Source organism: Aspergillus neoniger (genome assembly GCF_003184625.1).
Source record: "Aspergillus neoniger CBS 115656 unplaced genomic scaffold BO87scaffold_34, whole genome shotgun sequence".
NCBI classification, from domain to species: domain Eukaryota; kingdom Fungi; phylum Ascomycota; class Eurotiomycetes; order Eurotiales; family Aspergillaceae; genus Aspergillus; species Aspergillus neoniger.
Window position 1 is genome coordinate 282896 of NW_020291162.1, and position 13061 is coordinate 295956.

The 13061-nt window shown below is 49.7% G+C and overlaps 4 protein-coding genes across 4 annotated transcripts; all 4 read left to right on the top strand.

Moving 5' to 3' along the window:
* Window positions 1-4934, top strand: BO87DRAFT_400210 (uncharacterized protein; the record flags this gene model as incomplete). The annotated part of the gene is made up of 15 exons (XM_025625505.1): window positions 1-75; window positions 331-434; window positions 647-725; window positions 782-861; window positions 1027-1073; window positions 1156-1232; window positions 1368-1537; window positions 1973-2024; window positions 2337-2416; window positions 2518-2578; window positions 2960-3005; window positions 3215-3308; window positions 3362-3365; window positions 3434-3551; window positions 4825-4934. The coding sequence occupies 15 exons, from the start codon at window positions 1-3 to the stop codon at window positions 4932-4934; spliced, it is 1197 nt and encodes a 398-aa protein (XP_025476217.1).
* Window positions 4935-5573: 639 nt separating this feature from the next.
* On the top strand, window positions 5574-7261 carry BO87DRAFT_149615 (Clr5 domain-containing protein). Its single transcript, XM_025618169.1, has 2 exons — window positions 5574-5941; window positions 6007-7261. The coding sequence occupies exons 1-2, from the start codon at window positions 5814-5816 to the stop codon at window positions 6968-6970; spliced, it is 1092 nt and encodes a 363-aa protein (XP_025476218.1). The 5' UTR covers window positions 5574-5813; the 3' UTR covers window positions 6971-7261.
* A 459-nt stretch (window positions 7262-7720) lies between these two features.
* BO87DRAFT_409575 (NADPH:quinone oxidoreductase family protein) lies at window positions 7721-9090 on the top strand. Its single transcript, XM_025626257.1, has 2 exons — window positions 7721-7913; window positions 7994-9090. Exons 1-2 carry the CDS (start codon window positions 7881-7883, stop codon window positions 8999-9001), a joined length of 1041 nt encoding a protein of 346 aa, XP_025476219.1. The 5' UTR covers window positions 7721-7880; the 3' UTR covers window positions 9002-9090.
* Window positions 9091-10370: 1280 nt separating this feature from the next.
* BO87DRAFT_400213 (NAD-dependent malic enzyme) lies at window positions 10371-12646 on the top strand (the record flags this gene model as incomplete). Its single annotated transcript, XM_025625506.1, has 8 exons — window positions 10371-10538; window positions 10591-10812; window positions 10886-11089; window positions 11143-11271; window positions 11322-11455; window positions 11523-11789; window positions 11854-12221; window positions 12294-12646. The coding sequence occupies 8 exons, from the start codon at window positions 10371-10373 to the stop codon at window positions 12644-12646; spliced, it is 1845 nt and encodes a 614-aa protein (XP_025476220.1).
* Window positions 12647-13061: the final 415 nt, after the last annotated feature.

A 13061-nucleotide genomic window follows, 5' to 3' on the forward strand; every position in this document is an offset into this window, starting at 1 on the left:
ATGCCCGCCATTCGCTCCATTGGGGCTGAGTGCAGTATAGTTGTCGACTTCACCGCAAAGAAACTCCATACAAGTGTCAATCTAGCTTACTTATAGTTAGTACTTACGTACACTCAGTTGCATTGGCTGTGTCTACTAGTACGTAGTGGTATCTAGGTATCCTGTTGCAGGGAACAGCGGATCTGCCATCCGGTGGGCGAATGACCTTTAGACGCAGGTACACACCCTTGCACCGATAGACGCAGGGGCATATTCTACCTGCCAGCTTTTCATTCTTCTTTTTTTTTCTTTTTTCTTTTTTCTTTTTCTTCGTAATTACTCCGGACCCAGATGCCTGAGTGGTGCACTCACGTCTCCTTGGCCTCCACCCTAGCCAGCCACGGTGACGGGAGCGTGAAAATCATCCGTTCCGAAGGCTCGCAGTCTGCTTTCCCGTCTGTACAAAGCGACTGGACGGGCCTATCGATGCTTGACGGGGTAGCCGACGAGATGCAGTAGACCTCTTTTCTTCTTATTCTTCTTCTTCTTCGTCGTCGTCTTCTTCTTCTTCTTCTTCTTCTTCTTCTTCTTCTTTTTTTTTCTTCTTCCTGAAATCGGCCATCTCCTGTTCGCACGTCCTGAAGACCCGAAATATAAACACCTGCAGAGTGCAGAGGAATTTTACGGTAGACAAACCAGCAACCGAAGGTCAGTGCTCGCTTGTGGAGTGCGCCCTTCGCACGAGGGTGGCAATGTGACCAGTCGCTTGCTGTAATTAATTAGGAACGCATTGTAGCGGGAGGGCTTCGTCCTGATCGCTTGTCAAGGTGCCACACCGTCCCAGGTGGTTGCAGCAGAGCTACGCATCAGGCAATCCCCGAGGTGATGTATCAGAAAACTGTAGGACGCAACCTTATCGGCATTTAATCAAAAGAAGAAGACCGCAGAACCCGCGCACGAGAGAAGAGTCTAGTGAACGGTTGAGCTGGTTAAACCCCTCATACTGGGATTGTATCTAGAATGCAGGTGAACCTGGTTGCGCAGAAGGAGGTTGCCTTCTTCGGAGGTGTGTTTTGCAGCTTTGGATTGGGCCGGTCCGAAAGGTGAAATCCGGGCGGGCAAGACAAGACGGCCACAATCTATCGTGGGGAGGGGCCTCGGGAAGATCAATGGTAGATCCACTCAGTGCAAGATGGATTTGCCCCCCCTCTCTGCCTCCCCAGATCAATTTGAGCGTCCGACCTGCTGATGGGGTTTAGACAAGTCGACCGCGAGAGGCGTCTGGAGGGGCAATCTTAGTTTGTTTTTCCATATCCTGAGACTCGGAGGGGGCAGAGATAGATTCGTTGGTGAAATCAAAGTGATGATGACAGTAGTAGTAGCGGTAGAAAGTGGTAGTGGTGGTGGAGGAGGAGGAGGAGGAGGATGCTGCTGGCGGGACGGATTGCGCACTCCACTTCCGTCAGGAACTAGGTGGCATTAGTCCGCACACTATTTCCCCCTACATCTCCTGGCACTGCTGGCACTGGCCGCAGTTCAGCACAATCGTCGATAGCGCGTGAACGGGGGAAAATTTGCACTGGCCAGTGCTGCCTAGGCGCGATTTCCCTTCCAATGTTAGTGGAATTTCGCTGGAAATCGGCCTTTTATCCGAGGCCCTTTACTACCTCCTTGTTTTCGGTCTGGAAACGTGAGCCGAATCTCGAAGCTATGAATGACATTTTTGAAATAATATTAAGAAGAAAGAGAGTTTCTAACGGCTAGAGTCTGTTTGAGACTTTCACCTGCTCTTACCTGGTCAGGTTTTGATTTTCCGGTTTAAGCGCCGTCAAATGATTTTGATCTACACACAGGGTCTGATGGATGATACTAGGAAGAAAGCGGCATATTTACCGAAATGCAAAGTTATTACATAGTAGTTATCATCTTCAATGACTGACTTAGTCACAGCTCGTGTCGGAAGAGACGCATGTACAATTCCTTTTTGCTGCAGCAGTGGGCGAGGGCTCGACCCAGCTGTAAGATTATCATCGCCCCTTGGGTATGTACTTTGGTCCGTGTGTAGGTTCATACTTAGTATCTTTCAGCTGCAGAAAATCTCGACTATGCATTGTGACTGCCGAGATCGATGCGGCCATGTATGCACGCAGATAATTGCTTCTGGATCTTCAGCTCCTCCCAAACAGCTCGGAAGGAGAAAGAAGAAAGAAGAAAGATACTAGCACGTAACCCAGCAGAGAATTGTCGCATCGAATGGAAGATGCAGGAAAAGCATGATCTTACTGAGAGTTTCTGCCGATGTTGCCTCCTGTTGGGCGTACTTTTTCTGCGTGCTGGCTTGCTCTGCGGCTGAGGAGAAACATTCTGCTGCCGATTTACTTCCCGTGACCAGACTCGCCCCATCTGCGGCGATGGACCATAATTTGACAAAGAACGGGTGAGGGGGAAACGAGACGAGTGGCTACAGACAGCACCTCATCCTGCTTTGTCGGGTTCCAGCCAGTCAACGACTTGAACCGACCCAGAACTTAAAGGGAGCCTGTCAAAATTGGATTCGGCCAACATGCCCGCGGCATCCCACGGAGATACAACACCCTCGGTAACGTCCGGAAGATGGCATTTGCTGCAGAACGTAAGTAGACGAAAGATAACGTACCAGCGAAATGATTGATGATAACAAAAGGTTGAAGAGAAAGGGAAAAAAGAAATACTGACTTCAAGAGAGAGAAATAATCGATAGTAGACCTAGCTGGCGGGTACCCCAATTTGACGAGTATTGTAATGAGTTACAAGAATCAGTTGGTATTTACCAATCAACTCCCCCGGAAACCCTCTCTGAGGGGGTTGTATTTACATCTAAAATACAAGATACAAAATGATGTACCTCATGTGGGATGACTTGATAGTCTCTTGAGGCATAAACCACCACCACTAACTGCACTGACTACAACAATCCTTGGGGTGGTTCGAATTGATCGAGGGAATTTCCGATCCAATGAGTCAAAAGGACCGATCATTGACAGTAAGTAGTAACTAGCATCAGCTGGATCCCCTAAGTTTCATCAGCGGCGCGATCGGAGAAGATACCAATCAGCTCGTGCTGAACCAAGGTACCAAATGTCGCATCACTGCGCATGGCATTGCATGGCATTGCAGCTCGCCCCTCGTAGCTCTTTTGACAATTCCCGATGCACCTGCACCTACAGGTGTAGTAGGGATTGTAGCAAGGTACTAGGTAAGCAACTAAGGATCCTGGCCTGTGCCGGATCTCATCTACATCTATTCCGCCCGCACTACTTTAGTTCTATCTGCAACATCCTCTCCGGTAGGTAAAGTGTAGTAATACGTAGATACTACTACTACCTCTTAGGCTGTTATCCAGGCCAGTGTATATTTAGTTTTGTGGGCAGGGTGAATTTGATTTTCCTCTTCTGATCCGTTGCCTCCTTCACAGTCACCTGCTTTCCGAAACAGGCAGTTCGACAGATGCGCCAAGTTCTCGACCCAGTTTAGACTCCTGATCGGAAGGAGAGATCCTCCTTTAGGGCCACTAAGTCGCGCACTAAAGTACGGTGCACACAGGTAGGTAAGGCCAGGAGTGACTAAGGACGAAAGGACTAACTAACTACTACTAGAGAGATCGCCCGCGATGGCGAACGAGGTGCCTACTGTCCCCGCGGTCTGGATTTGTGTTTGTTGGGTGTTTGGGAACGTGGGCATCACCCATCCATGATCTCAGTATCCGTTAATTTCCCTCCTTCAGCGGGTTTCCCCCCTCCCCCCTCCTTTCTTCTTGATCCCAGCAGGAGATTGGGTTTGTTTGATCGGACCATCAATGCCAAATTGGGAGTACCTCCATTGTGCAATTTTTAAGACTAGATCGATCTGACTTTAAATGAGTTGAGGGGCAAATAGAGATACGCGCAACAGGCTAGAAGTAGAAATAAAAATAAATTAGAAAAGTAATAAATCTAGTAAATTAATTTAAAAATTGCAGAGCGAAGTGTGAAAAAGGAAAAAGCAAAGTGCCAGGGAGAGGCGATTGAAGGAGCCGTCAGTTTGACATGGAGCAAGGGAGAACGGAAGAACTGAGTCGTAGTAAGTAGTAGTTTAGTGAAGGATGTATAAGTCAACTGGCACTATTGACGGGATGACAACCAAGCAGCCCAATAAGAACAATGCGTTGCGGAGCAAGACGGGGCAGAAAGGAGGGGCCAAAGGACCCAACTGCAGCAGGAAGACATAAAGAGAAAGAGAGCAAAAGGAAGTAAGCAGGTGACATGAACTGACTGACAAGATATCCCGCGATTAACTACTAGGTACTGATTTAGTCTACCTTGGAGAAAGATGATCCATCAGGTTCCATTATAATTTTATTATTATTATTATTATTATTATCATGATCTCATTTCTTATTTCATTCTTGCGCAGTGTAAATTTTAGAAGTATTGATACTGTAATATTGTGACCACATCGATAAGAAGAAGGCAGCGATGGGGCGCTCTCCAACGAAGGTTTTGGGTACCTGATCCATGACTGCCTACCACGGGTTATCGGATAAGTGAGATAGAGAAAGAAGAGGAAAGGAAGATAGAAGATAGGAGATCGAATGGTACAAACCAGGCCAGCGCATGCCATAGCCAGTGCCGGTGGTTACAGAGATAGGTGATCCTTACATTTCTTCCTCTTTTCGACGCAAAGAAGAGCCAATTGTCTCGCCTCCGGGGTATTTCCCCCTTCCATTCATTTGCCATCGTCGTCCTCCACGGTAATGGCTGGCGTAAATTGCACGCGCACTTTCGCCTTTGGTTGCTTCTCCAAATCATGACCCGGGGATCGACGGAGAAGCTTACTTCGGGGCTCCAACCCAAGACCACGGAAAAAGCGCTCCTGGATTAAACCTGAATGACAGGACCCGAGACAATGGGCGTACCACCAGCAGCAGAAGCAGCTAAAAAGTCCGGCCGAAAGGGGACTCCACTCAGTTCTTGCCCAATGGGGCCGCATGGCCGATGCCGTTCCCTGGCCATCGTCGATCTCCCATGCGTTCGTTCTCTCTGACTGGGCTTTTTTTCCTTTTTTCCTTTTTCTTTCTCTGATTTTTTATTTTTCTATTTTTTCTTTTTTCTTTGCTGGGGAGGCGCACGAGCGTCCGTCGCTATCGCTCATGGAGTACCTTTTCCTGGACCCATCCATTCTTTCTTGCACCATCCAGTGTCCCATATCCACTCTTTTTCAGGGCTCCACTTCTGCCTCCCTCCTGCATTCACTCACTCACTCACTCACACTCTCTTCCCTCATTGTCCCCTCATCCACTCTCATTTCTCACCTCCATGGAGTCTAAAGCCCCGTAGGCCGGAGCGATGGCGTCTTTCTCCAGCGTGGGTCCCTATCCACACCCACTTCATTCATTCCCTCCGTACTTCCTCTCCTCCTAGCAACCTTAGTGTGTACCTGGGGGGATTTCCCACTGGTCCTTTCTTTCTATTGGGTACTTTGCTCCGGACCCTCTTCCTCTTCCTACATGGAACACAACCCCCCCCGACTACGGAGTACATATATCCTGAGATCCTCCCCGATCATCCTACTATATCATCCCTGATCTTCCTCTTTCCTATCTCATCTGTGTATATCGTCTACCTTCTCTCTTCTCATAAGGCCTCTGAAGTGTCTTTTCTCTCCGTCCCTCTTTTCTCTTTTTCTCTACACGGTTCAACCAGTCATTGAACCTTAAGAGTCCCGAGGCCTTACCTCTCTCTCTCATCTTCATACTTCAATACCCTTCTCTCCTTCCCAACTCCAAAACTTACATCTTCAATAAGAAGTAACCGAATATGAAGAACTCAATCCCATCTGACGTGTGGGAGAGGAAGAAGGCTCTGATTGCCAAGTTATACAAGGATGAAGAATGGCCTTTGAAGCAGGTCATCAAGCAAATTCGTTCCGATGATTTCAACCCAAGGTGAGAAGAGGTTCTCGGAAATATCTCAAATGGGTTTCCACCGGTGTGCTAACTCTGCCTCCAAGTGAGACTCAGCTGCGGAGTAGATTGAAGAAGTGGAGGGTCACCAAGCCCTCTCGCCAGACACGCAAGAAATCCGACGACAGCCAACAGGAGACTACCGGAGATGACAGTGGTCAAGAAGATGCATCCCCAAAGGCCCAGTCTTCCACAGTCTCCCCCAAAGCACGCCCCCCTCTTCGCTCAGTCGCATCAGACATCTCTGTCACTGAACCGGAATGGTACATGGCCAATAGTGCATACACGCACCATGAGGACCTGCCTACTACAGTTTGCCTTGATGGACAAAACATCTCCAATGTGTGGGCTCCCGTGATGAGCCCTTCCCAGAAGCAGCGGGATCCTTCCCACGCCTCTTCCGTGATGGTCCTTCCTAGCTCCAACTCATATGACTCACCGCACACGTCGCCATTGATGGACAGCATGTTGGCCAACCAAACATCAAGCATGGCGTCGCCTTTCCATGATCCTTCCTTTGCTGTCACCACGGACTGCATGCAAACACCCGCGACAACAGCTGGACCAATCCAGTGGTCAATTCCTCAGTGGTACTCGATGCCTCTTGAGGCTGGCAGTCCATTCTACACTGCGGCACCACTGAGCCCTCCTATCGATCCCGCCATGCACCTGATGACACCACACGCCCAGACACCGCCGCCTTCTAGTATCGGGCGGCAACATATGGCTGACCTACACGAGGGGCCTCAGTCATGGAAGCGTGCTATGTCTGCTCCATATGTTCAGGATACCGCTGGCGGGCATCCGAGATTGGATCAGAAGGCCTCGCAAACACGGCCGCTTGACCGGAAGGCTTCTATCCAACCGAAGTCGGCTGGTCAACCCGCCATGGGGATCGTGTCTCCGTCCGCTTTCTATCCCCATGGTCAACATCCTGCTATGTGTGCGCCCCTCTACCCGTATCCTGGACCTGAGCCACTTGTGCACAGGCCTCAGAGCATCGATTTTTAAGCATTACCAGGAGCACGTTGCTTTATTTGTGTGAAACTAATATTTTCTCATACTGGACCCTTGGTTTGCCTACATTGGTCTAGTCACCTTGACACATTTTTTGAGGTTGATCTATTCTTCTCACTTGTACTTTTTGCCTCTCGTCTTTGCTGTTCACTTGAGCCCTCTTCTCTTTGCTTGGACGCTGGAAAGGAGCGGGGACATTTGAACATTACATTGTGTACACCAAGGGAACCGGCACTTGGATCATGGGATACCTGGCGTATAGTGGTTGTGCCGAATCATGGAGTGGGGTGTGCTGGTTTTGATGATATCCACGTTTGGGATCAAGGAGTTTGGAATTTTCTGTATCATTTTCCTTTGTCAGTCTATGTGTGCATGGGGTTTATGATGCTTGTACGGGCTATATCATATATATTGATGGCCAGATCGACTGGACGATCGGCCAATGAAGGACTGGTTCCCTCATACATGCCAAATATTTTATTATACAAGGGCGCACACACCGGCCTCCCACATTAGTTATATAAAGTCAACTTAACAATATAATCCATTTATCTATCAACCGACGATTTCTGGGCTCATGCTGTAGAGGAAGGCAATAGTAACTTGCCTAGGTACCGAATGGGGGAGTTTTTTCTGTCAGTTATGTTATCCGACGACGGACCTCGGCTCAACCCCCGGTGTGGGGAAAGCTTCCCCCCCCCCCCCCCCTTTGGGTCCCATCGGACCAAATGGATGTGTCCTGACCCCAAATCGAGACCGCAACTCCAACACAATCAATAGCTCCATTCCAAGACAGTCCACTCTCACCCACCCACTCACTCACCGTCTTTCTTTGCACTATTCCTACATTGCAGTTGTCCAGCTTCACCGAAGGAAACAGCACGGCCACCATTCAGTCGTCAGCATGCGAGCCATTCAAGTAAAAGAATATGTCAAGGTCGGTAACAACGAAGTGACCTATACTAGATTTGCCACCGCTCTACCACGGACAAATTGACTGACTCCCACAACACATAGGGACCTCAGGATCTCCAAGTCGCAACCCTTCCCACGCCTTCCCCATCCGCAACGGAGTACCTGATTGAGATCCACTCCGCAGGTACAAATTTCTTCGACCTGCTTCAAATCCAGGGCAAGTACCAACACCAGCCTCCACTACCCTGGATTGGGGGCGCAGAGTTCGCAGGTACCATCCTAGCCGCGCCCACCAAAGCGCAGTCCCCGCGATTCAAAGTCGGGGACCGAGTCTTTGGCGCCACACAAGGCGCCTACGCTACCCATATCCTTGCCCCAGAGCACACTCTCCTCCCTGTGCCGGCAGGCTGGAGCTTCGAGGATGCAGCAGGCCTCTTTGTCACGGCTCCTACCTCATACGGTGGTCTTGTGCACCGCGCAAACGTCCAGCCGGGCGACTGGGTCCTCGTGCATGCGGCGGCCGGTGGCGTCGGGTTAGCCGCGGTGCAGATTGCCAAAGCTAAGGGGGCGACGGTGATTGCAACGGCCGGGACGGAGCGGAAGCGACAGATTGCGCGCCAATTCGGGGCGGATCATGTCATTGATTATCGGGAGAAGAGCTGGCCGGAGGAGGTGAAGCGGTTGTGTGCGCAACATCGCTCGGGGAATAGGAAAGCCGGGGTGGACATCGTATATGATCCGGTCGGGATGATCGAGGCGAGCCTGAAGTGTGTGGCGTGGAATGCACGCCTTTTGGTTATTGGCTTTGCAGCGGGAAAGATCGAGAAGGTCGCGCTGAATCGTGTGCTTCTGAAAAATGTCAGTTTGGTTGGATTGCATTGGGGCCAGTATGCACGGTTTGAGAAGGAGACGGTACAGACGGTTTGGAAGGGGATCTTCGATCTTGTGGCGCAGGGCAAGTTCAAGGGTACGGCCTTTAAGGACGAGAGCTTTGTAGGATTGGAGAGCGTGCCTCGCGCGCTGCAGGCGCTAGGTGGCCGGGAGACATGGGGGAAGGTGGTGGTGAAGATCATCGACGATGATGCTATTGCTGGAAAGAGTAAACTATAGAGTAGATACTGAAGCCTCTGGACTAGGCACTAGGCAATACGGATTACATGAGGGATTGGAAGTGCATCTCATCCAGCAGTAATCAATTCGCATTGAGGATAGCAAGCGGAACGAATCTATCTAAATCAGAAGATACTATTACGCTAAGTATGTAGGTGCGCAAGGAGTCATGCTCTCGTAGCAAGGTTTAAACGCGAGCAACATGAACTATGAAGGCCCTAAGGAATTTCTCTAGCAACCTGAAAAAAGAAATCAAAACCGGAACCCCGAAGGGTCCCGACAATCCAGCTCCAGTCGGCCACAGTCACAAGACGTGACATGCGATGACTGTTCTCCGAAATGGAGAGTCCTTGACGGAAGCTCAAGCACTCTGTTTGTCCAGCCCGAAGGCTGTGAACAGAGCTAACAACCTGGGACAGCTGGATTGCAAAGTTGCGATAGGGTGCCAATTCTCTTTCGATATGTGTGTTGGCGGTATTCCGTACATGCAGCACGATGGATCTTCATTAAATGAAGCAGAGAAGATGACCTAGCACATTATAAGTCTCAATTACTGCTGTCCAGCGTATTTGGCACTGCAAGCTGCCGTTGTTGTGGCTCTGACGGTGGGTGTATCGATATTCGGCTGAGCAGATGAAAAACAGAAGAAGCCGGCGCGCACGTGCTTGCTTTTTGTAGGCTCGCTTACTTAGAGATGAGTCATCGTAGCTTTGCTTTTCTTATCGACATGTGACTTGATATGACCGATAAGCATGATAAGGAACCCATCCATTAACAGACAGCATCGCAACATATGCACCTTTCGCATCAATTCTCGGCTTAGCTTGTCCTTGGGCCCCTGATGTGGCTTGCCCAAAATGGACACTGATTGGATATTGAAAAGGCAAGTTACCATTATACCGTGGATGCGACAAGGCTTTGTGAACAAGGATGGTGGTGCCATCGTCCGAGATGCCCGTGGAACAATCGATTGCGCTCGTTTCCATCGACAATGAACTGGCTTTTCACTTCAGAAGAGTGAGTGTAAGCATACAGATAGAGGGTTAACTACTGGGAGCCCATATTGCATCAATGCCCCTGAGTATAAGGCAGATGGGTCCTTTGACGTTGCCAGCACCAGCTCACGGCAATCGCCGCTACGTCATAGCCGTATCAGCGTCATCTTAATCCAATTGCTCCACCAGAGTTTCCTCTCAGGCCCTGACTACGCTGCGTCTTCACTCGGCTTACCGGTTTTCCGGCTATCCGATAAACAGGCTTACATTGGGGAGACTTTCAGGGTATAAGAATCCGCTCTATTGCCAGGGATCACCCGGCGTCCCCTTAAGAAACAGCCAAACGCAGCTAGTCTTGACCCCTCTCTCATTCAATGGCTCGTTTTCTCCTGAGACTTAAACCCAACCCACCATTTCCCACTTTTTCGCTGCAGCGCCATACATCTCTCACGTCGGTTGCGAGAATGTCTACATCGTCGAAATCTTCCAAGTTCAGTCATCTTCCTCGGGCCTCGTCTGGACCTTTGGTGTGCCCGTTTGAGGTACGGTCTCCTGAGAGAATTATGGGTAATTTGATTGTTGACGCAGATGTAGGGAAGAGATGCTCTGCAGTCATGCCAGTTCAATAAAGGCTCGGCGTTCACGGAGGAGGAGCGCAGAACATTCAAGCTTCATGGTCTGCTTCCCCCCAATATCCAGACCCTCGAGGAGCAGGTTCAGCGGGCGTACGAGCAATATAGCAGTCGAGATAATGATCTGGCCAAGAACACGTTCATGGCTAGTATGAAGGCTCAGAATGAGGTTCTCTATTACAAGGTAACATACATATTGACCTCCCGCGTGTGTTTAGAAAATTCGAAGACGACCAGCGAACTAACGTATATTAAAGTTAATTGATACCCATCTCAAGGAGATGCTTAGCATAATTTACACTCCCACTGAAGGCGATGCAATCCAGAACTATTCTCGACTGTTCCGGAAGCCAGAGGGCTGTTTCCTGAACATCAGGGACCAAGACAGGATTGACGAATGCCTTTCCAACTTCAGTCGCGGCGAGGAAGTCGACTATATAGTCGTCAGCGATGGCGAGGAGGTAAGTTGGACATCAGCATGCACTCCATGTACGACATGTCTAACCAGTCACAGATCTTAGGAATTGGTGACCAAGGCGTTGGCGCCATCTTGATCTCTGTTGCCAAATTGGCCCTTACCACGTTGTGTGCTGGGATACATCCAAGTCGGCAATTGCCGGTGGTCCTAGACTGTGGTACAGATGTATGGCAGCAACAAGTATCAATCAGGCAGGTGCTAATCATCGAATACAGAATGAATCACTTCTCAAGGACGAGCTATACCTGGGCCTGCGACAGTCGCGCGTTAGAGGCGAGGAATATGACCAGTTCGTGGAAAAGTTTGTGGAAACGGCTCGAAAGAGGTTCCCCCGTGCATATATACACTTGTGAGTAGTCAACGTTCCATAGGAACTCCCGCAGCCATCCATCTTGAGCTTTACTGACGTCATTTAGCGAGGACTTTGGCCTTCATAACGCCAAGAGGATCTTGGATAAATTCAAATCGTGTATTCCATGCTTCAATGACGATATTCAGGGAACTGGGTGTGTCACTTTGGCTGCCCTGTTATCCGGATTCCACGTGGGTGGTATCAAGTTAGAGGATGCTCGTGTAGTCGTCTTCGGATCTGGATCAGCGGGCACTGGCATCGCGGAGCAGCTCGCCGATACCATCGCGACTGAAACACACAAATCTAAAGAAGAAGCCTCAAAGCAGATATGGTATGGAAATGCATCGGCTTGTGGAGTTCCTTCCACCCTACATTTACTGATTATCTAAACCTAGGTGTCTCGATAAACCGGGCCTTCTGGTCAAATCTCTTGGAGATCAGCTGACGCCAGCCCAAGTACCCTTTGCGCGAGACGACAAAGAGTGGCCTGATGCAGATTCGCGCGATCTGCTTTCGGTAGTGAAGAAGGTGAAGCCGCATGCCTTGATTGGTACATCCACTAAGCCAAACTCTTTCACCGAGGACGTGATTCGAGAGATGGCGAAGCACGTCGAAAAGCCAATTATATTCCCCCTCAGTAACCCGACTCGGTTGCACGAGGCACAGCCTGAGGACATCAATCGTTGGACTGATGGCCGAGCTTTGATAGCCACCGGCAGTCCTTTCCCACCCGTCGATCGCAACGGAGGAAAGTATGAGATAGGTATGTGCTTTTCCCACTACGTAGCGAAGATAGGATCATCCCAGCTGATGCCTGGTTCCCTTGATCTTGCAGCGGAATGTAACAACTCGACATGCTTTCCCGGAATCGGATTGGGCGCAGTTCTGTCGCGAACACGAACGTTGTCCAACAAGATGCTTGTGGGTGCAGTCAAGGCATTGGCAGCGCGGTCGCCGGCACTGCAGGATCCGGACGGACCACTTCTACCTGACGTCAAGGATGTACGCGAGCTTAGCGTCGACATCGCCAAAGCAATTATTAAGACGGCGGTCGAAGAAGGGCATGCTCAAGAGGAGGGAATTCCCGCGAATGAAGATGAACTAGAAGAGTGGATTCGGGCACAGATGTGGGAACCCGTGTACAGGCCCCTTGTGAAGCCACAACAACAACAACAACAACAACAATGAGGAAAGGTAATTTCCCAGAAGGGGGCTGTGCACTCCAAGCCGAGCCAGGCTCGGTTGTTCGGCACCAGGCGGAGTTGATGATGAGGCTCTGTCAGAGGTCATCAGATAACTTATTAGTGGATGCATACCAAATCTTGTTGGAAGACATAAGTATCACAGGATGACCTCTTAGATTCCAGATGATGATTGAATGAATTCAGCGAGGACGAGGCCAAGAAACTAAGCTGCTCGTGTTCAATAAGGCTGTACTACGAAGGCAGATGATAGGAAAGTAAATGCAAGAACTGCTGAGTAAGGAAGGCTATTAAGTAACTAGTTTTCCATCGTAGGATCCGAGGAGACAAGTAACTAATTAGTCCATGAATTGGACTGTTGAATGGGTTTGGGTTAGCATTGCCACTCTGAGGCGCAAAGA

Bases quoted from the DNA above. Each gene is read 5' to 3' on its own strand.
- BO87DRAFT_409575 (XM_025626257.1), top strand. From the start codon at position 7,881: ATGCGAGCCATTCAAGTAAAAGAATATGTCAAG. The intron at 7,914-7,993 runs GTCGGTAACAAC...CACAACACATAG, and splicing joins AAGTAAAAGAATATGTCAAG to GGACCTCAGGATCTCCAAGT.
- BO87DRAFT_149615 (XM_025618169.1), top strand. From the start codon at position 5,814: ATGAAGAACTCAATCCCATCTGACGTGTGGGAGAGGAAGAAGGCTCTG. The intron at 5,942-6,006 runs GTGAGAAGAGGT...TCTGCCTCCAAG, and splicing joins TCCGATGATTTCAACCCAAG to TGAGACTCAGCTGCGGAGTA.